At 39.7% G+C, this 23,936-nt stretch overlaps 1 protein-coding gene across 1 annotated transcript in view; it reads left to right on the plus strand.

Moving 5' to 3' along the window:
* Positions 1–23,936, plus strand: part of LOC117527445 (adenylate cyclase type 9-like) — a 135,847-nt gene that overhangs the window by 89,164 nt on the left and 22,747 nt on the right. Inside the window, exons 2-4 of the mRNA XM_034189784.1 lie at positions 1,148–1,314; positions 17,743–17,854; positions 19,871–20,126. Of these exons, the coding sequence (XP_034045675.1) occupies positions 1,148–1,314; positions 17,743–17,854; positions 19,871–20,126 (535 nt within the window). The remainder of the gene's footprint in view (positions 1–1,147; positions 1,315–17,742; positions 17,855–19,870; positions 20,127–23,936) is intronic.

A 23,936-nucleotide genomic window follows, 5' to 3' on the forward strand; every position in this document is an offset into this window, starting at 1 on the left:
CACACTCCAGGCAGGGTGCCCTCTGGTGGTGGTGGGCCAGCAGTACCTCCTCTTCAGCGGCCCACACAACACCCATATCATGATGCTTGCACCACCATGCTTCACTTTCTTCACTGTGAACTGTGGCTTGAATTCAGAGTTTGGGGGTTGTCTCACAAACTGTCTGTGGCCCTTGGACCCAAAAAGCACAATTTTACTCTCATCAGTCCACAAAATATTCCTCCATTTCTCTTTAGGCCAGTTGATGTGTTCTTTGGCAAATTGTAACCTCTTCTGCACATGTCTTTTATTTAACAGAGGGACTTTGCTGGGGATTCTTGCAAATAAATTAGCTTCACACAGGCATCTTCTAACTGTCACAGCACTTACAGGTAACTCCAGACTGTCTTTGATCATCCTGGAGCTGATCAGTAGGTGAGCCTTTGCCATTCTGGTTATTCCTCTATCCATTTTGATGATTGTTTTCCATTTTCTTCCACGCATCTCTGTTGTTGTTTTTTTTGTCCATTTTAAAGCATTGGAGATCATTGCAGATGAACAGCTTGTAAGTTTTTGCACCTGCGTATAAGTTCTCCCCTCGCCAGTCTACTTTTTAATCAAACTACGCTGTTCTTCTGAACAGTGTCTTGAACGTCCCATTTTCCTCAGGCTTTCAAAGAGAAAAGCATGTTCACCAGGTGCTGGCTTCATCCTTAAATAGGGGACAACTGATTCACACCTGTTTGTTCCACAAAATTGACAAACTCACTGACTGAATGCCACACTACTATTATTGTGAACACCCCCTTTTCTACTTTTTTTTACTAATAGCCCAATTTCATAGCCTTAAGAGTGTGCATATCATGAATGCTTGGTCTTGTTGGATTTGCGAGAATCTACTGAATCTACTGGTACCTTGTTTCCCATGTAACAATAAGAAATCTACTCAAAACCTGGATTAATCTTTTTAGTCACATAGCACTACTATTATTCTGAACACTACTGTACAAAAGTATTCTGCCAAGAGCTCTAGTTAAATCATATTTTTGTGGATTTATAACAGTTCTCATAACTATTTTAGGGTGGGGTATAAAAGTTATGAGCCGCTTATTTTCTCAGTCATTGTGCATTAATGTCTCTGTCTAATATGTGTCTTGTGCTTCCCTAGGTCTAAAGACGTATCTGATCTCTGGCAGGAAGATGGACTTGCACTCGCATTGCAGTTGTCCCCAGCTGGGTCTCACTGGGTCAGATGTGGCAGAGCCTCGGAGCTCCATGTCCAGACTTCACACTCCTGATGGAGCTCCTTCAGCCTGCGACTTAGCGCCAGACAAGGTGAGAGAACACTGCATTATGATGGTCCAGTTTATTTCTAGGGTCTTTTTCCCTGCATCTCTCTGCTGCTTGAGGAACTGAAAACATGTTGCTAACTGATTTTCATTTTTATGCAACCCCTTTGATGGTCAACTTTTTGCTTTCTTTATGCTTTTGGCTATGTTGGAATATACATTTTAATAAATGTTTAATGGTTTTCCAGGTAAAAGTCTTTAAATTGTGTATATATTTGAGAGATTAGGAACAAATGCCATTTAAAGTAATTTGGTATTTCCATCTTAACTCCCACAAGGTTGGCAGTGAGTTGTTGCACAAAGCAAAGGAGGTTCAGTGTCTTCGGATCTCGTACATAAGTGAGAGATCTGTAGGTGGATTAGGGTGCTGTCAGCAGTAACGTGGGCATTACTGTGGACTGCCGTGGTGAAGAGGGTGGAGCCAATTGGGGGAGGGGGGGGGCGGCGGCCTCAAGGATCTGATTAGGGTGCCTCTTCGATGTCTTCCTTTAGAGGTTTACCAGCAGATCCAACTGGCAGGAAATCCCGGACTAGACCAATAATAATATATAGCCCCCTAGTGCTGGGGTTAACAACGGCGTTTGATCCTTAAGACGGCCAAAAACTCTTCCGGGACGCTTCCGGGAGCTCTTACCGTCTATGTGTAAACAGGGCTTTAGGGCATAAGGCTGGCTACACCTTGGACAGGATGCTAGTCTATCACAGAGACACATATGGACAGACAAGCACATTCAGATTCACATGCACTAATACCAAATGTCACTACATCCACCACACAACAGAATCGCCACGGGTCCTGGATGACAAAAATCTATGAAGACAACTGTTCCATCCTCACTTCTCCAAAGTAACCATCTTATCTGCTGCAATCAGGTAAAATGTGGGCATCGCCTTTGTTTTTTTCAGTTGCTGGAGTCCTCGGCTGTAAGGTACAGTGAGGCAAATAAGTATTTAATCCACTGTCGATTTGGCAAGTTTTCCCACCTACAAAGAATGGAGACATCTGTATTTTTTTTATCATAGGTACACTTCAACTGTAAGAGACAGATTTTATTGCATGAAATAAGTATTTGATACAATAGAAAAACAGACCTTAATATTTGGTACAGAAACATTTGTCTGCCATTGCAGAGGTCAGGTGTTTCCTGTAGTTCTTGACCAAGTTTTCACACACTGCAGCAGGATTTCGGTCCACTCCTCCATACAGATCTTCTCCAGATCTTTCAGGTTTGGGGTTTCAGCTCCCTCCAAAGATTTTCTATTGAGTTCAGGTCTGGAAACTGGCCAGGCCACTCCAGAACCTTGAAATGCTTCTTACAGAGCCCCTCCTTAGTTGCCCTGGCTGTGTGTTTGGGGTCATTGTCATGCTGGAAGACCCAGCCATGACCCATCTTCAATGCTCTTACTGAGGGAAGGAGGTTGTTTGCCAAAATCTCATGATGCATGACCCCATCCATCCTCCCTTCAATATGCTACAATCGTCCTGTCCCCTTTGCAGAAAAGCACCCACAAAAATGATGTTTCCACCCTCATGCATCACAGTTGGGACAGTGTTCTTGGGGTTGTTCTCATTCTCCAAACACAGCGAGTGGAGTTGATACCAAAAAGCTCTATTTTTGTCTCATCTGACCACATGACCTTCTCCAGATGGTCACTGGTGAACTTCAAACGGGCCTGAACATGTGCTGGCTTGAGCAGGGGGACCTTGCTGCCCTGCAGGATTTTAAGCCATGACAGCATCATGTGTTACTAATGTAATCTTTGTGACTGTGGTCCCAGCTCTCTTCAGGTCATTGACCAGGTCCTCCTGTGTAGTTCTGAGCTTTCTCAGAATCATCCTTACCCCACAAAGTGAGATCTTGCATGGAATCCCAGACTGAGGGGGATTGACAGACATGTGTTGTGTTTCTTCCATTTTCTAATAATTACACCAACAGTTGTTGTGTTCTCACCAGGCTGCTTGCCTGTTGTCCTGTAGTCCATCCCAGCCTGCAGGTCTACAGTTTTGTCCCTGGTGTCCTTAGACAGCTCTTTGGTCTTGGACATGGTGGACAGGTTGGACTGTGATTGATTGTGTGAACAGGTGTCTTTTATACAGGTAACAAGTTCAAACAGGTGCAATTAATACAGGTAAAGAGGGCAGAATAAGAGGGCTTCTTAAAGAAAAATTAACAGGTCTGTGAGAGCCAGAATTCTTGTTGGTTGGTCGGTTGTCAAATACTTATTTCATGCAATAAAATGCAAATTAATTATTTAAAAATCATACAACATGATTTTCTGAATTTTAATTTTAGATTCTGTCGCTCACAGTTCAAGTGTACCTACGATAAAAATTACAGACCTCTACATTCTTTGTAGGTGGGAAAACCTGCAAAATTGATAGTGGATCAAATACTTATTTCCCTCACTATACATGTGTGCTGGATCATCCTCAGAGAAATACACCACATGGCAAAAGTACTGTAGCTGATGTTCTCTCACAATACAAGTGATGCTCCTTATTGGAGTCTCCATAAGTAATCATTTACACAATGACCTTCCAGCACTATCGAATAATTCTCCGACGAGACCTATTGCCAATGACATCCAGTCTTCGCCTGGGATCACTGGTTAGTGTCCAAAATCTGTAATTGCACCAAATAAAATTCAAAAGTCTGGCACGGCCCAAAACACCCTATTTAGAACATTCACTTTCTTGGCTCTACCGATTGATTCAGCTCTGCCCCAAAATGTAATGGAAACTATTCCAGGCCACAGGCTCTTTCTTATCCCCAGGCTTCAGAAAAACTGGATCATTGTATCAAATTTATTTTGCTGTAAAATGTAATAATATGTAATGCAATAAATATAATACCATCTGTTCCAGAATAGAGCCAACATTTCCTCCAAGGTTTCAGAAAACCGGGGGCCTCGTTTATAAATGCTGTGCATGCACACACAAAAAAGCATGCACCTTGTCTTACATATAAATTAGTATATTTAAAGGCAGAACATGCAGTGAGAATGTGTATTTCATGTTCTTCATAGGATTAATACAGTGATTTGAGTCTGATATGATTAAGAGAAAATAAAATAAGGTGAGCCATAATTTTACATAAATCAAAGCAGCCAATGTCACAACAGTTTGCATTTTCTTATCACTAAATTATTCTCTTCACATACAGACCCTGTAAAATATTTGTTCATTAATTGTAGGTGCTTTATAGTGTCCTCCAAAAGTATTAGAACACTTAGTATTTCACACATTTTAATTTGATTGTCATTTCAAATACAAAAAAATACAAAAAATAAAAATGTTTAAAATTAATTTCCTTCAACTCAAAGTAAATCTCTACAACTTGATATAAATTAATTAAAAATATAAAAGCCAAGATGATGGTTGCATAAATAACTAGTAGCACTTAGAGAGTGCAAACCTCCGCCAAGGCCATGGGGTCACTGACACCATAACATCTTCATGCCGTGGAATCATTGAACCTAAAAAAGTCTAACAATGATGTTTGCTCAGTAGTAAAAAAAAGTTTCATCTGCTGTGAGTGGATAGCATGTATCCTTAGCGCTTGGCATCACAGTTTATTGCAACTTGCACCTTTCCCAGAAGCTACTGTCATCTGAGCACTGATATTTCAATTTCAATTTTCAATTTATTTTCCTTTATATAGCGCCAAATCACAACAGAGTTGCCTCAAGGCGCTTCACACAGGTAAGGTCTGAGCAACAGTGGTAAGGAAAAACTCCCTCTGAGGAAGAACCTCAAGCAGACCAGACTCAAAGGGGTGACCCTCTGCTTAGGCCATGCTACAAACATAAATTACAGAAATAATTCACAGAACAATTCACGGACGAATATACAAGATTGCTGTTGGTGCACAGGACAGGGGGATCGCCAACACAAACACAACTCTCATCTCTGGATGGAGCTCCACCTTAAACAGAGAAAAAACAGAATCAGGCATCAGAAAGACAAAACATACTGTATAATTTGCCAGCATTAATCAACAAGAAAAACAGAAGAAATACTAAGGTGATCGCCGGCTTAGGGCTTAGGGCCACTAGCCCAGTTACTAATAACATGAATTAAAAGAGTAAAAAGCGTAAAACAAAACTGTACCAGTATGCTAGCCATATGAAAGGGAAAATAAGTGCGTCTTAAGTCTGGACTTGAAAATCTCCACAGAATCTGATTATTTTATTAACGCAGGGAGATCATTCCACAGAACAGGGGCACAATAAGAGAAAGCTCTGTGACCCGCAGACTTCTTATTCACCCTAGGGACACAAAGTAGTCCTGCACCCTGAGAACGTAAAGCCCAGGCCGGTACGTAAGGTTTAATTAGGTCAGCTAGGTAGGGAGGTGCCAGTCCATGAATAATTTTATAGGTTAGTAGCAGAACCTTAAAATCTGACCTCACTGGGACAGGAAGCCACTGAAGAGATGCCAAAATAGGTGTAATGTGGTCAAACTTTCTGCTTCGTGTCAAAAGTCTGGCTGCAGCATTCTGAACCAATTGGAGAGCCCTAATGGTAGACTGCGATAAACCAGAAAATAGAACATTGCAGTAGTCCAATCTAGAAGAGATGAACGCATGGATCAGGGTCTCAGCATCAGCCATAGACAGGATGGGACGAATCTTCTCTATATTTCGCAGGTGGAAGAAAGCAGTCCTAGTAATATTTCTAATATGGAGGCCAAAGGACAACGAAGGATCAAAAATTACCCCAAGGTTCCTCATATTGCATGTGCAATATTGCATATTGATATTGATATTGCATGTGCTTATAGACAAAAACAAATAAGAGACAAAATTCAATTTATTATTCAACTAAACTGCATATATATGAATTTTTTTAACATTTATGAAACACTTCTCTAAACAAGGCCACAGGGGCACTGACTCTAAAGAGATTCCCTCCTTGGCACCGTGATCTATTCAACAATTCAGTGTTACAACCAAACCTATGATACATACACTTTTCTTTCCTTTATATTTGACATCCTTGACCATGAAAACATACCACTAGAACTTGGAATCACTTTTATGTCTTTATTAGTTCAAAAGTTATTGTATAAAACGATTTTTCGGTAATGGCGGTTTTCTTCTGGGTCTAGCTCCATAACATTTGAAGCTACATCAAATCTGATGACACCTTACTGAATCAGTACAGATTCAGCTACAGTTTGGTGTTAGTTGTGCATCTCTAGCTTCATTTGTCACCTCACACTGACACATTTTCTATTTTTCTTCCCTATATTTTTGCATATTCTGGATCACCAGATCCGGAATCCGGATCCGATCATCACCAAACTTTGTTGTTTGATAGACTATTTGACTATGTTACACCCTAATTTTTTTCAAGCCTTTCTGCCTTGCTTTTGTGGAGTTAGAAAATAGAATGGCAAAAAGTGTCAGAATGTCCCCCTATCCCGCAATGGTGAAGAATCCTTTAAAAAATTCCTGGATCCGGATCGTGATCCGGATCACCACTAAAATTTAATCACTTGTTACTCTTGTCATTTCCAACCACTCCACAAAATGTAATCAAAATCCGTTCAAAACGTTTTGAGTTATCCTGCTGACAATCAGACAAACAAACAAATGCGACCGTAAACATAACCTCCTTGGCGGAGATAATGAGCCCCTTTAGTATAATACCTGTCAGTTTTATTGCAAGTTTTCTTCAGATAAGTCAGGGGATGGATACATGAACATTTCCAAGTCACTGAATATGCCTTGGACTTTATTTACATCAGTTACAAAGAAATACAAACAGTATGGCACGCTATGGTAAATCTCTGTGGAGTAGACAGTTGTCAAACTATCAATAGTTGGAATAGAGGAGGATTTTCTTAAAAAGAAGACCTGGAAGTTCAGCTACAACTTGCCAGAAGGTTCATCTGAGATCCAAACCTAGATTTGATGTTTTGGTGAAAGAAAATCCTCCTCTATACCACTTCATCATGGTATAGAGGAGGATCATGGTAAAAAGTGATGCAAATTATTGGTTAAAATAAAAGGATCAATAAATGCAATAGTTTTGACTGTGTTGAATGCTTGGTCTCCAAAGTAAAGGTCAAACAAGGTCGATGTCCGTTGGATTCTATGATGTGTGACGTATGTTACCCCGTAATATGATAACTAAGCATGACAGATGGTGCAAACTATTCCTTTGGAAAATGCTATTAACTCAGCCAATAATTTGCATCTTTTTTTTTTTTCTACCAAAATTGGAGCAACTTTATCTTTTGACCCCTGTACAAACTGAAACTGACCATTGCCACCATTTTTGCTGTTTTTACCCCATAACTCCATGGAATTCAGTAGTAGATAGTCAAAATTATACCTTTGTGGGATTGTTATGATCAGACAAATAATGTGATACAGTTTTCAACATGATTGGAGCATTTTTAAATTTTGACCCCTGTGTAATTCTTTATTGACCCTTGTAGCTCCAGGATGGCTCCATATCTGAAAATAAACATTAGTTCATTTAGAATATGTGTGCCAAATTCCATGGTTTTATCACAAAATGAACAATTTTTATGGAAATTTTAGCTAAACTGCACCACTATGGTACTGCTGACAATTCTGAACAAGATCTAGATTAAGTTTCAGATATAGACAATTCTGTTCCTTACATACCCTTAAAATTCAACTTATGGATTTGACTTTAGTTTTTAAGTTACTAGAAAATATCCTTATTTTTCTAAGACAAAGGAATACTTGGCCTTCTGTATCACGACATGGATCACTGACTGACTGTGTTTTCATTTTAATGACACAACTACATGTGTATTGTCCAGAGTGAAATGGCAAAAAGAAACTGACAACCAGCACGTGCACACCCACACATGGTTATGTGCAGCCTGGCCATCTGCACTGTGCATGCGCTAATGAATATGGGGAGGTTCAATCACACCACCAACGCATTGAAATATATTAATCCATAACGGCATGCGTCACATGGTCAGGCCCGGACTGAGACGGAGGATGGTGGGAGCCAGCACATGGGCCTGGGGCCATCATATGGTAATGAAATAACTTGAATGTGCACTAGGATCATTGCGACAGCTTCAAAAGCTTACTGACATTTTAATGTGTGATTTATCAAGCAGATGTCATAATAAATATGTGCATACTATTGTAACATTTTGTGTTGATTGGGCGCATCAGTCATTCCTGGTACCTTGTAAATATCTGTGTCACAGTCACTCCTCACGCCTCATCTTCACCACCACAGTGCTCAGCTAGTGCACAGCTCTGTTTAAGAGTTGTTTAGCACATATATTTGCATATTAAGCAGGATGACGTGGTTTTTTTTCGTGTGAACACAATAAATCATTAACAATGCATGTGAAATGAGGTGAATAAACCTGAGGCTTTTATTGTGGATATACTCCTGTTTTAATCCGGATGAAGAAAGTTTTTAACACCATCTCTTTGACAATAAATCATAATTCACTTTAGTCTTACACCATAGGTACCCTCTGGTGTGTAGACAAAGTTATTAGATTATAGGGTGGATTGGGGTATTCGGTTTTATATTACTGAGATGATTGTGTGTGCCACAGGAATGCTGTGGTCTTTATATGACCAAAGTCGGAGCTGTGTCAACATTCTCCACACCACATCAGACCTGTTCCCAGCAGGTGTTGGGCTCCGCCAGGGCTGCCCCCTGTCACCAATCCTGTTTGTGATGTTCAGGGACGGGATTTTAAGGCACAGTCAGTGACACAAGGGTGTCCAGTTTGGTGACCTCAGAGTTGCATCTTTGCTTTTTGCAGATGATGTGGTTCTATTGGCTTCATCAGACAGTAACCTTCAGTGTGTACTAGGCAGGTTTTAGGCTGAGTGTGAAGTGACTGGGATGAGACTCAGCATCTCCAAATTGTGACAGTCGTCCTCTGTTGGATAAAGGGGGATTGTTCTCTCTGGGTCAGCTACCCCAAGCTGAGGAGTTTAAATAAGTCGGGGATAAGTTGGAGAGTGAGATCGACAGACTGATCGGGGCTGCAACTGATGTTTTAAGGACACTGTACTGGACTGTCATGGTGAACAAAGAGCTGAGCCAGAAGGGGAGACTCTTGATTTACCAGTTGATTTACGATCCTATCGCCCTTATGGTCATGAACTTTGGGAAATGAATGAATTAATTAATTTATTCAGCACACACAAGTCCAGAACAACAAAAAACTTACAACGAAAGACAGAAATAAAATAGTCCAACAATACATGTGCCCAAAAGGGTGTAGGCAGAAGCAAAAGCTTGTAAACGCCCACCCCTTTAACCAAAATTAAAAATTATACATATGTATATAAAATTATTCATATACCCTTCATAACTACTACAAGGTATACATTGATCCATGAAGTTGAGTTTCAAAAAAACACAAACATGCAAGCAGCAGTATACAACAGAATCAGAACACAATCAATCACAACACAACTGTTAGTAAATCTAATTTAACATGATATAGCAAGTAATCAAATAATTTTTATAGACCCTTCTAAAACCAACCAAACTACCGAGTGATTTTATATTATCCGGGCAATTATTCCAACTATTTACACCTTTAATAGATATACAATGACTTTTTAAGGTTTGATTTCTGAAATAATAATGTTCCTCGTAAATTGTAACTGGAGTCCCTCATTCCAAATAGGTCCTGTTTTTTTTGTGGTAGAAGTCTATTTTTCACTTTGAACATAATTTGTATTGTGATGTAATTAATCAAGTCCCAATATTTGAAAATATGCAAACGGACAAACAAAGGATTAGCTGGCTCACTATATGGTTTCTTACTAATAATTCTTATAGCTTTCTTTTGAAGTAAAAATATGGGATTTGTCTTGGATTTGTAGGTGGTTCCCCAAACTTCAATACAGTAGGTCATGTATGGAACAAGAAATGAGTAATATAAAGTAACTAATGAGTGTTGGAGGAGGAAGTCTTGTGCTTTATACAAAATGGCAATGATCTTTGACATTTTAGATTTAACATATTTTACATGTGTTTTCGAACATAAATTATCATCAATAAAGACCCCAAGAAATTTAGTTTCATTAACGAGTTCAATTTCAACATCGCATATTTGTAAATTTCTACATGCGTTCCTGAGCTTATTACCAAATATGATGCATTTTGTTCTACCAAAGTGAAGCCACAATTTGTTAGACACAAACCACTCCTTAAACATCTGTAGTTCCATCTCCATTGTGTCCAGAACCTGTCCCAAATGATTCCCACTGCAAAACACAGTCGTGTCATCTGCAAATACAGTGAGGGAAATAAGTCTTTGAACACCCTGCGATTTTGCAAGTTCTCCCACTTAGAAATCATGGAGGGGTCTGAAATTTTCATCTTAGGTGCATGTCCACTGTGAGAGACATAATCTAAAAAAAAAAAAAAAATCCAGAAATCACAATGTATGATTTTTTTAAATAATTTATTTGTATGTTACTGCTGCAAATAAGTATTTGAACACCTACCAACCAGCAAGAATTCTGGCTCACACAGACCTGTTAATTTTTCTTTAAGAAGCCCTCTTATTCTGCCCTCTTTACCTGCATTAATTGTACCTGTTTGAACTTGTTACCTGTATAAAAGACACCTGTTCACACAATCAATCACACTCCAACCTGTCCACCATAGCCAAGGCAAAGAGCTGTATAAGAACACCAAGGACAAAACTGTAGACCTGCACAAGGCTGGGATGGACTACAGGACAACAGGCAAACCGCTTAGTAGAAGCCAACCAGTGGTGGGCACAGTTCCGATAATCCGATAACAGATAATTATAGATTATAGATAATGTTTTCATTATCGGATTATCTTTTTAGATAACTTTAAAAACCATTATCGGACTAATTATCTTCCGATAAATTTTTGTCCGATAACTTTTAGACCGATAACGTCAGGTAAACCAAAGCTGAACATTCCTCTCTCTTCTCTCCTTCTCTCCTCTCTCCTCCTTCCTTCTCCTCTATCTCTCTCCTCTCTCTCTCTCTCTCTCTCTCTCTCTCTCTCTCTCTCTCTCTCTCTCTCTCTCTCTCTCTCTCTCTCTCTGTCACATGTCGTTGTACACCATGCTGATACACTGCCAATATCGTCCAAGTCATCCAGAGGCATACATTGTTAACCTATGGTTCAAATTGTAACCAAACTACGTTTAGACACGTTATTTAAAATTACATTACTGTCATGTATGAAGTTTTATAAAGTGAAAATATCAGATGTATGTTTTAGTTTTAAAGTAATGTGCTAATTTTTAAGGTTTTAGTGAGCACATGCTGTGCCCAGCAGTGCATTATGGGTAGGATAGGGTAATCTCAGTACGTTCACGACAGGACAAATGCATTTCAGACACTCTGTTCATGCTCCACGGACAACAGCATTAAACTCTAGTGCCTAAAACTCTCATGAATATATTCTCTGGATTTATAGACGTTGTTATTGTATTTGCGTTTGTTAAATTCCACGTATATTAAATGTAGCAGACACGGATTATATGGAATTTTGTTTTGGCAAGTTTTCAAGGCCTCTGCTGCCATCTACTGGCCAGTAGTGTTCATGGCAGTTCATGGCAGTATTGTCCATGAACTGTCCTGAAGCTGAGCAGACACTGTATAATATTTTTAATCACTGTACTTGGTTTCAGTTCAAACTGTACAACAGAACCGCACGGTGTAAAAGTTCAGAGTGCACGATTTATGTTCTCACACACATTGTACATTCAAAAACCACACGTCGAACTCGTGTTTCCAGAAGCAAAACTTAAGCTTTTTTTTAAAACTTAATTTACAAAAACTCTTGATGGGCGACATCAAAGTTTAAAAACAAAACAACAACAACAAAAAAATTACAAGACAGCTATGCAGTGTTTGCACATGCACAGTGTGAGTGGTTGGATGCTTGTAGCTCTTCAGCAGCAGGATACCCTCACGACGGCCGACCAGAATAATATCAAACAGGTTTGATTTTCATCTGACCATACGATCGGCGATCAGGAGGTGGTCGTGAGATGTTAAACGCAGCTTGTTACTCCATGTACACTACACGATGCAGGACGCGCGATTAACTTGAAACTCGGTCCAAAAAATTCCCGCATGAATGAAAAATCATCTGAAAAAGGGCCAAAATTCACACAGTGTAAAGCCAACATTTATGTGTCAAGACAATATTGAGTGCACATTTTACAACATCATAAAACGTGCTCACATCATAAAACGTGCGCACAGCACTAATAAAATGAGTGCACATTCTCTCCATATGCAAAACATTTTGGATGACACTTCCAGGGCTCCATAAAAATGCCTGTTTTTACAAATAAAAAATGGAATATTTTACAAAAGCACATTTATCTGTAAACACCAACACATGACACATGACACATGTCACATTAACTTGTTGGTTTACATAATGAATGACTGAACCAATCAGTGTTTAGCAGAGGCACTTTTACCCAGAATCCTTTGCGAGCTGTCTGTTTGTTACAAAACCTCAGAATTAGTGCATTATTCAACATTAAAAGATATATGTTATATTTTAACTTCGTACAAATGACAGAATTGACAAAAATGGAGTTATTCTATCAGTATTCACACCAAACCATAAGTCAGCATGACTTTATTTTCCTAGACCTCCGCCTGACCGGAGCATTGTGATTGGTAGAGAGCTGGCTTTGTGGCTGCTCTCAGCTTGCTTTTGTGGTGGAAGCTGTGTAGTAAACAAGAGCTTCGAGCAGGGAGCAGGATGTTCAAACATAGTGCAAAGTGCTGACTCATTGTTTGGGTCTGTTGTCGCTTTTGATGCTTCCAAAAGCGATTGTGGTGTTAAAACTCAAATTCAGCTTGTTAGTAGTTGCAAATATACCAGAGACAATACTGGAATTTATCGGTTATCTGTAACTTTCAATACATTTTTGTGTGGTTTATTGGTTTATCTTTATCAAAGATAATTTTTCAGTTATCTGATTATCTGTTATCAAAGTTAATTTTTTGGTTATCTGTGCCCACCACTGAAGACAACAACTGTTATGATTATTTATTAGAAAGTGGAAGAAACACAAGATAACTGTCAATCTCCCTCGGTCTGGGATTCCATGCAAGATCTCACTTTGTGGGGTAAGGATGATTCTGAGAAAGCTCAGAACTATACAGGAGGACCTGGTCAGTGACCTGAAGAGAGCTGGGACCACAGTCACAAAGATTACATTAGTAACACATGATGCTGTCATGGTTTAAAATCTTGAAGGGCAGCAAGGTCCCCCTGCTCAAGCCAGCACATGTCCAGGCCCGTTTGAAGTTCACCAGTGACCATCTGGATGATCCAGAGGAGGTATGGGAGAAGGTCATGTGGTCAGATGAGACCAGAATAGAGCTTTTTGGAATCAACTCCACTTACCATGTTTAAAGGATGAGAACAACCCCAAGAAAACCATCCCAACCGTGAAGCATGGGGGTGGAAACATCATACTCTGGGGGTGCTCTTCTGCAAAGGGGACAAGACGACTGCACCGTATTGAAGGGAGGATGGATGGGGTCATGTATTGTGAGATTTTGGCAAACAACCTCCTTCCCTCAGTAAGAGTATTGTAGATGGGTCATGGCTGGGTCTTCTAGCATGACAATGACCCCAAATACACAGCCAGGGCAACTAAGGAGGGGCTCCATAAGAAGCATTTCAAGGTCCTGGAGTGGCCTGGCCAGTCTCCAGACCTGAACTCGATAGAAAATCTTTGGAGGGAGCTGAAACTCCAAACCTGAAAGATTTGGAGAAGATCTGTATGGAGGAGTGGACCAAAATCCTGCTGCAGTGTGTGAAAACCTGGTGAAAAACTACAGGAAACGTTTGACCTCCAGCAGTAACATACAAATAAATTATTAAAAAAATCATACATTGTGATTTCCAGATTTGTTTTTTGTTTTTTTTATTATGTCTCTCGCAGTTAGGGATGGGTATCGAGAACCGGTTCCTTTCGGGTAACGTTAAGAAATGATTCGATCCACCGACATCAATAACCTTTTTACTTAACAATTCCCTTATCGGTCCTTCAGAGTGGCTGTTGTTTTTGGGGGTGTTTGTCAGGAAAATTATAATTTCTCTACATTGATTACAGACCCTGCAGCGGGTCTGCAATCAACTTTTCTGCAGCGCGGCTTTGCTTTGAACCTTGAACCAATCGAAGCAGTGATTCGCAGATCGAAGCAGTGCTTTGATCATTGCTTCATTGATTAATTTTTTTCTTTCCCTTTGCCCCGCTAAAACCCTAAAGAGCATATGGCTGTGAGTATTATTTACCTTTTTTATGTTAAACCGACCTGTTATGGTCTTCTGAAACAGTTAATAGATGTATTTTATAACTTAAAACGGGACCAATGCTAACATGTTAGCATGTCTTTGGCATTTTCAATGTTAAAATTAGCATTAAGCAGTTGCAGCTGTCAAGCCTTTGTTGCCGTAAAAGAGTCAAATGTATTACAAATTGTAATATTTTTTAAATTTATTTTTGTTTATATATTAATAATAATAGCAACCACAACAATAATAGTAATAATAACAAATCTAATGATTATATACAATTTTAGAGAAAGAGACAAAAAGAACCTAAATAAAAACACAACAGAAAATCTAAAACCAACTAACAATGAACATACATAAATAAATAAATACATACATACAGAAATAAATAAGTGTTTCCTGTGAACACCTAGTGACTCTCACACCTCCATTTCATCCCTGTCTTATTTAAGTTTAATGACAGTTTGTTTCAGTCAAACCATATTTTCAATGTGTTAATTTCTTCAGTGATTTCCTCCAGAACTATCTGCCAAGCTAGAAAACTGCTGCATCCTAGTAAGAGCAGAATACTACTGGAATGAATTTGAATAAGGAAAGTTGGGGGGGGGGGGGTGGTTCTCACTAAATAGATGCTGCACTCACTGCAGTTTATTGTCTGGAATAGTCCCAGATTGCATTTCAGAGCTTCTAGAATTCAAACATTTTCGTGCAGGTGGTGTTGGGGGGTAATTTTGGGTTTCAGCTTTTTTTGTTTTTCACCACTTTCATCCCTGAATATGTGAAATCGTGAGTCACTTTTGTGCGGATTAAAGTCACTAACTGGGACTCCTGTCTTGTTGCGAGAAAGAAACGAGAATTGTCCTCCGTTCTGTTCAAACAGCTCAAAACGTTGCGCGGCTCTCTGCCGAGTCAAGTTAGAATGATAGAATCCAGTCGGAATTTATAACTTCAAAGCAAAATACCGTTTTGTTTATTTTTATTTATGTCCAGAGATCAAGGATACAGTGACCAATTTCATATTTATGTACTTTAATGCCGTGTTCACACCAGGCGCGATCAGACGCTACAAATTCGTGTGGGTCGCCAGGCGACGGACGCGCCTCCTTCGCCCGGTGTGTGGCTCTGCTTTTGCTGCGAAAATTCGCCCTGGTGCGTCATCAAATAGGAGGAGCTTCCATTCCGCTCGCCGGCTCCAGTTTTCAGTCAAGTTAACATGACGGACCTTGATCACACTGAGCGAGTTGTTGTGGAACGCTCCCAGTACAGGGAGTATTTGCTGCAGGAGCTGTGTCTGGATGACAGCTGCTTTCAGCGGTCTTTCCTCCTCTGCAGGACCCATGCAGCTTGAGGACCTCCTGTCCCGTTCACACGCGCACATGTAAACAGTTAAAAAAAAAAAAAAAAGAAACTCTGCTGCCTGCTGTGGACTGCAGCTTGCTCTTCCCCCAAAAAACTCATGTCATAATTGTATTTAGAAACCAGTCACCATTTGTTTTATTATACATCTGTGTAGTTAAGTAAAATAATCTCCACAGACGATTCACCTGCGCGCGCACGTAAAAAAAAAAAAGAAAGAAACTTCCTAAATCCATATTGCTTCTCATTTAGTATGTCATGTTTGGATATAAAATCATCCATCCTCTTAATGAATACTTTTTCCAGAATTTTTGAAAATTGAGGTAGCAGTGAGATTGGCCTGTAGTTTGAAAAAGTGTGATTGTCGCTGGATTTGAACAGCAGTACCAGTTTAGCTATTTTTATTTTGGAAGGAAATCTGCCAGTCGTTAATGACAAGTTACAGATATGAGTTAAAGGTTTAATGACACAATCGATTATATTTTTTTTATCAAAGACAAATCAGAATTATCGTGATCAGTTGATTTTTTTCCCCCTTTTAGTTTATGTACTATACTATGTACTATGTACTAATTATTTCATATTCATATTCAGTGACTGAAAGAACAAAGTCACTGATACAAGCAGGGATAATTAGGTTCCTTCATATGGTATCTGAGCTTACACTCAGGGACAGGGTGAGAATGTCTAATATCCAGGAGGGATGCAGAGTAGAGATGCTGCTTCTTTGCATCAGAAGATGCCAGCTGAGGTGGTTCAGGTATCTGGTGAAGATGGCCCCTGGTCATCTACCAAGGGAGGCCTTCCAGGCATGTCCAGCTGGGAGGAGGTCCTGGGGAAGACCCAGGACACACTGAAGGGATTACATTTCCCATATGGACTGGAAACATCTCAGGATTCCCCAGGGAAGAGTTAAAGGACTTTGCAGAGGATAGGGAAATGCTGCATGCACGCATGGTGGAACATGAATGCATGCATGTGTGGGTGAAAACGATGACTGAGTAATCTATAAACTATTGTAAACCACTTCATGCTTACATCATAGGTACACCTTGTAAGTAGATGAGTTGATTAGACTTTGGAGTTGTTTTGTCCATATACATATATTTATGGTAAATGAGGCTTAAATGATTTGGCTTTAGGATCACTCCCATTAACATCACTATGAATACTTCCACCACAGGTACTGTGTGAGGATTGGATGAGCTGATTACATTATGGTAATGTATAATCTGGAAGTGAGTGGTGTATATATAGTCTGGGGTATAAACCAGTCTGGGTTATTTTATACCCTGAGGTATATTTTGGCAGGAAAAGGGGTAACAGGGCAGACTCGTAATGGCACAGATTTTGTGGCACACATTCATCATAATCAACACACTTTGTTTGAAAAGATTGAATGAAATGAAACTGAAGACCTCATGTCGACCTGTTCCACGTCGCATTTACTGTCTGTCTCCATTTACCTCAGTCAGTGTCTGTTGGTTTTGTCTGTGAAAAACCTGTTACAGCATTTCTACGTACAACATGTTATTCTTTCTGATCACAGCTGATGTTCTGCTTTTTTAAATTTTTCATCTCTTTTGTAATTTTCTTGCCCTGGTTCTCTTGATCTCGATCTGTCATCTTTCATATCTTTGCTTGTTTCTTCTCCCTGATCTCTACCTCACTTCCTCTTACTTGCTGCCATATGGTGCATTTTGCTTTGCACACCCCTCTGCCACACCTCTGATTCCATTCGATCTCTACCTCCCTGCAGTCTCCCTGTCTGTCCTGCAGTGTCCTGATACCAGGAGAGGATCAGGTTTTAGAGGAAGGAGCAGTGCACAACGGCTGCCGTGACAATGACCACAAGGCGACTAGCACCAAGGTTTGTATGTTGTTGTGACCATTAACCAGGTGAGATCAAATTCACCAAAGGTCAGTCACTGGGGTCAAGATAGTAAGTCCCTTCAGCTGCTCCATTGCTTTCATATGGGGTCGCCACAGCAGGATTGAGGTGGATTTGCATATTGATTTGACACACGTTTTATACCAGATGCCCTTCAGGACATAACTCCATATTACATGAAGAATGTTAAAATAATTGGGAACAAAGGTGAAAGGTGCTGTGAGGTAGTCCGTGCTTGTCCCTGGATGACCCCTCAAGACTGACTGTTAACCCCCTCCACCTCACCCCACATGATGATGATGATGATGATTAAAACAAACATCCAAAAATCAAAATTTTAATGTCATCATGTGTCAAAAGATAACCTATAGTGTTATGCTTGTGATTTGTCATAAAGTGCATTAAATATGTATTGTGCTAATTTTTAGCCTTGGTGACCCCAGACCAAGGCTGTGGAAATTAAAACACCACCAACAACTCATTCCACACTACATGTATCTTCAACCACACCTGCTCCTAATTTCCATCATGCATGTGATGATATGATTATAGTTAACCAGATTTGAATTGAAGTGATGCCATTTATTGTTTATAAGGTATCATGTCAATGGAAAGTTTGCTTTGCGTTTTCTTTCTTTAATCATCAAATTCTACACAGGCTCTGAGGGCCATTGGTGCCTGTGCTTATCTCTAGATTTTGTAGCGTGAAGGAGATGAGAGTCTTTGACAGTGCAGATTAAGTGTGTTGTCCAAGGGCACAGATAGGGAGCTTGACTGGGAATCAAATTAATTTCTGCATATTGGTAACCAGGGTTCTAGCTACGGTTCTAGCTATGGGCGGCCCAGACGGTACCACCCAGCACTGCAAATTTCTGCCCGGCTCTTGGGCTCAAATTGATGTTCTGCCCAGCACAGATTTTCCAAAAAATGGACTGAAATGTTGCTGAAAATGTACCAATTCGATCGTATTTCAAGCTTATTTCAAGAGTTTTGTCTTACTTTGCAATTTCAACCAAGTAATTAAAGACATAAGAAATATATTTCTTATTTTCTTTGTATCTCAGTAGCAAACAACAGAGAGAGCAGCAGTCAGCTGCTTTCAATGTTCTGTATAGCCACAGAACACTGAAAGCAGATCAGAGCAGAGACACTGTGCGTCTCTCTACACTTTGACTTAAAGGAAAAAACCTCCATCAAAATGTTTCATAATCCAGAGTTGCTTCTGTGTCTGTAGCTGCTGATACACTCAGAGGTTTACTGTTTATTTTACAGTTTAAAGACTCCCTGTTTCCAAAAAGCTCGGAGGAAAACCGTATTGACCGTGAGGTGGAGGGGGCAGAGGAGAGAGAGCAAGAGGAGAATAGGAGTGGGGGAGGAGCCTCAGTGAATCAGGAAAGTGAAAAACTGACAATCAAATTAGTCCAGGTTCAGCTCTTGTTCAAACAAGACAATTTGATAATTGTTTAATAAAGTAATGCTATCCCACTCAAAAATGTTGGGGGAAAAACTGCTTCACAGGATTGAAGAGAGCAAATGCTATATACCCAGCAAATATTCATGTGTTTTTAACCTTTTCAATGTTATTTATTTTATTAACTTAGACTTTGACAGATACATTTAAAAAGAACTTTGGTATTACAAATATTACAACATAAATGTAATTTTTTTGTCTATTATTCTTTCTTTCAATGAATCTAAAACCACTCAAACTTAGTTAAAATAGGGCTTACCAATAATGTTTTAGAGATATAAAATCCCATAGCTTCAGGGGTTTTGCCCCCTTGACCCCCAGCTGTGAGTTGCAATGACGTAATTTACCCGGCACTAAAATGGTCGTAGCTAGAATCCTGTTGGTTGGTAACCCAACTCCTCATCCCAAGCTACCTGCTCTATATATATATATATATATATATATATATATATATATATATATATATAATGTTATAATGTGTGTGTGTGTGTGTGTGTGTGTGTGTACAGGGGGAGAGCGAGAGAGACTCTTCAAATCTGAAGTGTTCTCAGGCAGCTTCTGCAGGACGCAGCCCCAAGGCTCTGAATGGTCTGCTCAGTCCTCGCCTGGACACGCTGACCAACAGCCAGACGTCACTTTGTGAGATGCTGCAGGAGAAGGAGAAGAAGACCTGGAGCAGTGGGGGAATGGGCATGGACCACTCCGCGCTCATTCCCTTACGCTCCAAGAACTTCCGAGAAAGGAGCGATGCCCACTTTGTAGATGTTATCAAAGAGGACAGGTGAGACACGTTGACTTCTGGGAGCTGGTCAGTAGTCTGTTACATTAAAGGGCTCATATTATACACACTTTAAGAAAACCAGACCTTCAGAACCAGGGCCGTGAAGGTTCTGAAGGTGACCCATATTAGGTCATTAAAAATAAATAAATTAAAAATGCCTTAATTTTCAGTTTTGCAATTAAATTTAATATTACCCAAAAGTATTAGATTTTTTTTTCTTCTTTTATGTTCTAGGGAGGAAGAAAAAGCTGTGGGATTTAAGTTACACATTTTTAATTTATCTGACTTGGTTTAACATAATATATTCATGGAAATACTTCATCTTAGGCTCAGGTATTGACCAAAAATTGCAATCAGGGGTTTGTATGGGCTGCAGACTTTCAGATTTCAAAATGGGCCATGGGAGTTCTTAAGTTTTGGAATGGTTAAATAAGAGGAATTGATTATGTCTGAGCAGTGGTGGGCACAGCTAACAAAAAAGTTAGCTTCTATAACAGATAATCAGCTTTTATGAAGCTAGACTGATAAACCACCCAAAAATTCATTTGAAGCTACAGCTAACCAATAACTTTAAGTATTGTCTCCAGTACACTTGCAACTACTAACAAGCTGATTTTGAGTTTTAACACTACAATCGCTTCTGGTAGTATTAAAGGCAACCACAGACCCAAACAATGAGTCAGCACTTCTGTCTTTGTGCATCCTGCCCACTGCTGGAAGCTCCTGTTTACTAGATAGCTTCCAGCAAAGAAGCAGTTGAGAGGAGCCATGAAGCTCAACTCTCTACTCAATAGCAGTGTCGCCGTGAGGTGGAGGTCTTGGAAAATAAAGCAGTGCTGACTTATGGTTTTTGATTTAGAAATAAAATTAATACAGATAGAATAACTCCATTAATGTAAATTCTGTCATTTGTACAAAGTTAAAATATAACATATATTTTTTTATTTTAAATAATGCACTGATTCTGAAGTTTTATAACAAACACAGACAGACGCCAAAGGGATTATGGGTAAAATGTGCCTCCGCTAACACTGATTGGTTGCCTCATTCATTCTAAGTAAAAACCAGCACATTAATGTGAGGTGTGTGTTAGTGTTTACATATGAATGTGATTTTGTAAAATGTGGCATTTTTTTTTATTTGTAAAAAAAAATGCATTTGCAAAACAAAGCCAAATTGTGATTAGACAACCATCTGATATAACCGGTGTCAAAATAAATAGAACACAGCCATCTACTGGTGTCCAGACGCTCAGTACTTAGGATGAATACTGCCATGACCACTACTAGCCAGTAGATGGCAGTAGAGACCGTAAAACAAAACAGGAAGCGATGCAACTCTCAGTGATTCCATTTGAAAATAATGGAGAAGCAACGTGAGCTTCTTCTGGCATTTTACATAAAACAAACACAATAATGTCTATAAACCCAGAGAATATATTCACGAGTGTTTTAGGCACAATATACAAAGAGTGTAATGCTGCTGTCCGTGTGGAAACTGATCAGCACGTCTCAAATGCACTTCTCCTGTCATGACTGTACTGATATTACCCATAATGCACTGGGCAGAGCATGTCCACACTAAAACCTTCAAAATTAGTGCAGTACTTTAAAACTAAAACGCTGATATTTTCACTTTATAAAAGTTAAGAAGTGACATTAAATAACATGTCTGAAATAGGTCTGGTTAAATTTTTAACCACAAGTTAAAACTGTATGCCTCTGGATGACTTGGGTGATATTGCCAGTGAATTGGTATGGTGTTAAGAGCAATTATCTTGTGAACACCTCTGACTGCAGAGAATAGAGCGTTTTTTTTTTTCTGAAACCAGCTCTCCTCTGTTTACACAGAACAGAGCTGTTTATCTGCTACAAAACAGGTAATTACTAAAGTCTTTAATATCAGACTTAACAATGGTTTTTATCTGTTAAAGTTTTATTTACTTCACCTGCAAAAATATTTTAGCAAGTTAAAAATTATCAGACCAAAATCTATCGGAAGATAATTGGTCTTCAGATGGTTTTCAAGTTATCTGAAAAGCTAATCCGGTAATGAAGACATTATCTTTGATAATTAGTGGAACTGTGCCCACCACTGTGTCTGAGGCATATGATTCAGATGAACTGAAAAATTTGGAATCTGTTCTCAAGTTCCATCCCTACAGACCAACAACATATATCCGTAATTCATCCATTTTCAAAACTCGTTCATTCTAGTCCCGGGACCCGGGGGGCTGGAGCCTTTGGGTGACAGGCAGGGTACACCTAGGACAGGCCACCAGTCCATTGCAAGGCTGATACATACAGACAAACACATTCACGCACCCATTCACACCTAGAGTAAATTTAGTCACTAATTCACCTAACCTGTTTGTTGTTGGAAGTGGGCCGAAGTCGGAGCATTTGGAGGGAACCCACACAAACATGGGTAGAACACACAAGCTCCACACAGAAAGGACTAGATTGGAAACCTTCCCAGGACCTTCTCTCTGTGAGCTAACATTGCTAACCACTAAACCACTGTGCTCCACCAATGACATATGTCAGAGAAGTCTAAAATATCATTAGTCAAAAATGTTCTTGGCTTAAATTTGGCTGAGGGGTGATTCTGCCAAGTGGCAACTTTCTGTGCTGAAAAATTAAGCAAAAGCAGATGTTTGAAAACCTGCAGTTCCTTGAATGGCCACTTGAGACTGGCTCCAAAAGCAATCAATCCCCATAGATGCCCATGTTAAAATACCCAAACTTACAACAGAAATAAACATGTTTCGAGCCTGGAGCAAAAAATGGTTTAGGAGTCTAGCTAGTTTCCCCATTCTTGACAAATGACAAACTGTATTTAATTATACAGTTATGAATATGTAGAGGTGTGGTCACTGTGAGTGACAGCTAGTGTGCTGTGTAAACCTGCTAGCATTAGCCTCTGGTTGCTATGGACTCAACTGTGTTTGTCCTTTCTGAGCATTTTATTAGAAATATCTGAGATAGTATGGCTTGCCATATTATCGAAGAAGTCAGTGCTCCAGTATTTCCTTTGAGTGAAATGTTATTATTATTATTTAAGTTGTATATTAGCATTGCTTTCCACACAAATCATTTGATTCAGTTGATCAACTGTTCAATGGGACAGCCTGAGAATTTGTGGGATCCCTAATAAGTTACTAGACATCATAGCCAGCCTATACACACATACTGTGAGTGCTGTGTGGAGTAGGCAGAGACTCTGAGCTTTTCCACAGTGAAAACTGGTGTTCGTCAGGGCTGTGTTCTATGGAGTCCTGGTGCTCCCTGACTTACTATATGGCTGTGAAACTTGGATGCTATCCAGTGACCTAATGCAACAACTAGATGTCTTTCATACAACATGTCTTCAGAAGATCTTTGGGTGTGGCTGGAATGACTTTGTATCAAACAAGCGGTTAGGCTAGTATCTCACTGTGCTGCAACTGGTGGAAAGTAGTTGTAGACATAAAATCGTGTAAAAACAGGTGAAAAGACGATAATTTTTTCATGTGAAATCTCACTGAATTGGTCTTCCGAACATGTGCATGTATGGTGGCCAACTGTCCGCTGAATCCTGTCCGGAGTCGCAGCAAAAATACGGCCACAAATCTCGAGCAGTCCATACACATACCGTGAAAGAGCCACTGACATGGCACAAGTATTTGTGTGTGATTACCATGCAGCACTGGATGTTGAGCGTCAGTGGCGTGGCTGAAATGACAACATGGTTGCGCACACAGTGCTCAGGATGGATGTGGACTGTTACATTGTTATTATGTGAAAGAGGCTGTGAAAATTCCCCTGACTT

Source organism: Thalassophryne amazonica, chromosome 16 (genome assembly GCF_902500255.1).
Source record: "Thalassophryne amazonica chromosome 16, fThaAma1.1, whole genome shotgun sequence".
Taxonomy (NCBI): domain Eukaryota; kingdom Metazoa; phylum Chordata; class Actinopteri; order Batrachoidiformes; family Batrachoididae; genus Thalassophryne; species Thalassophryne amazonica.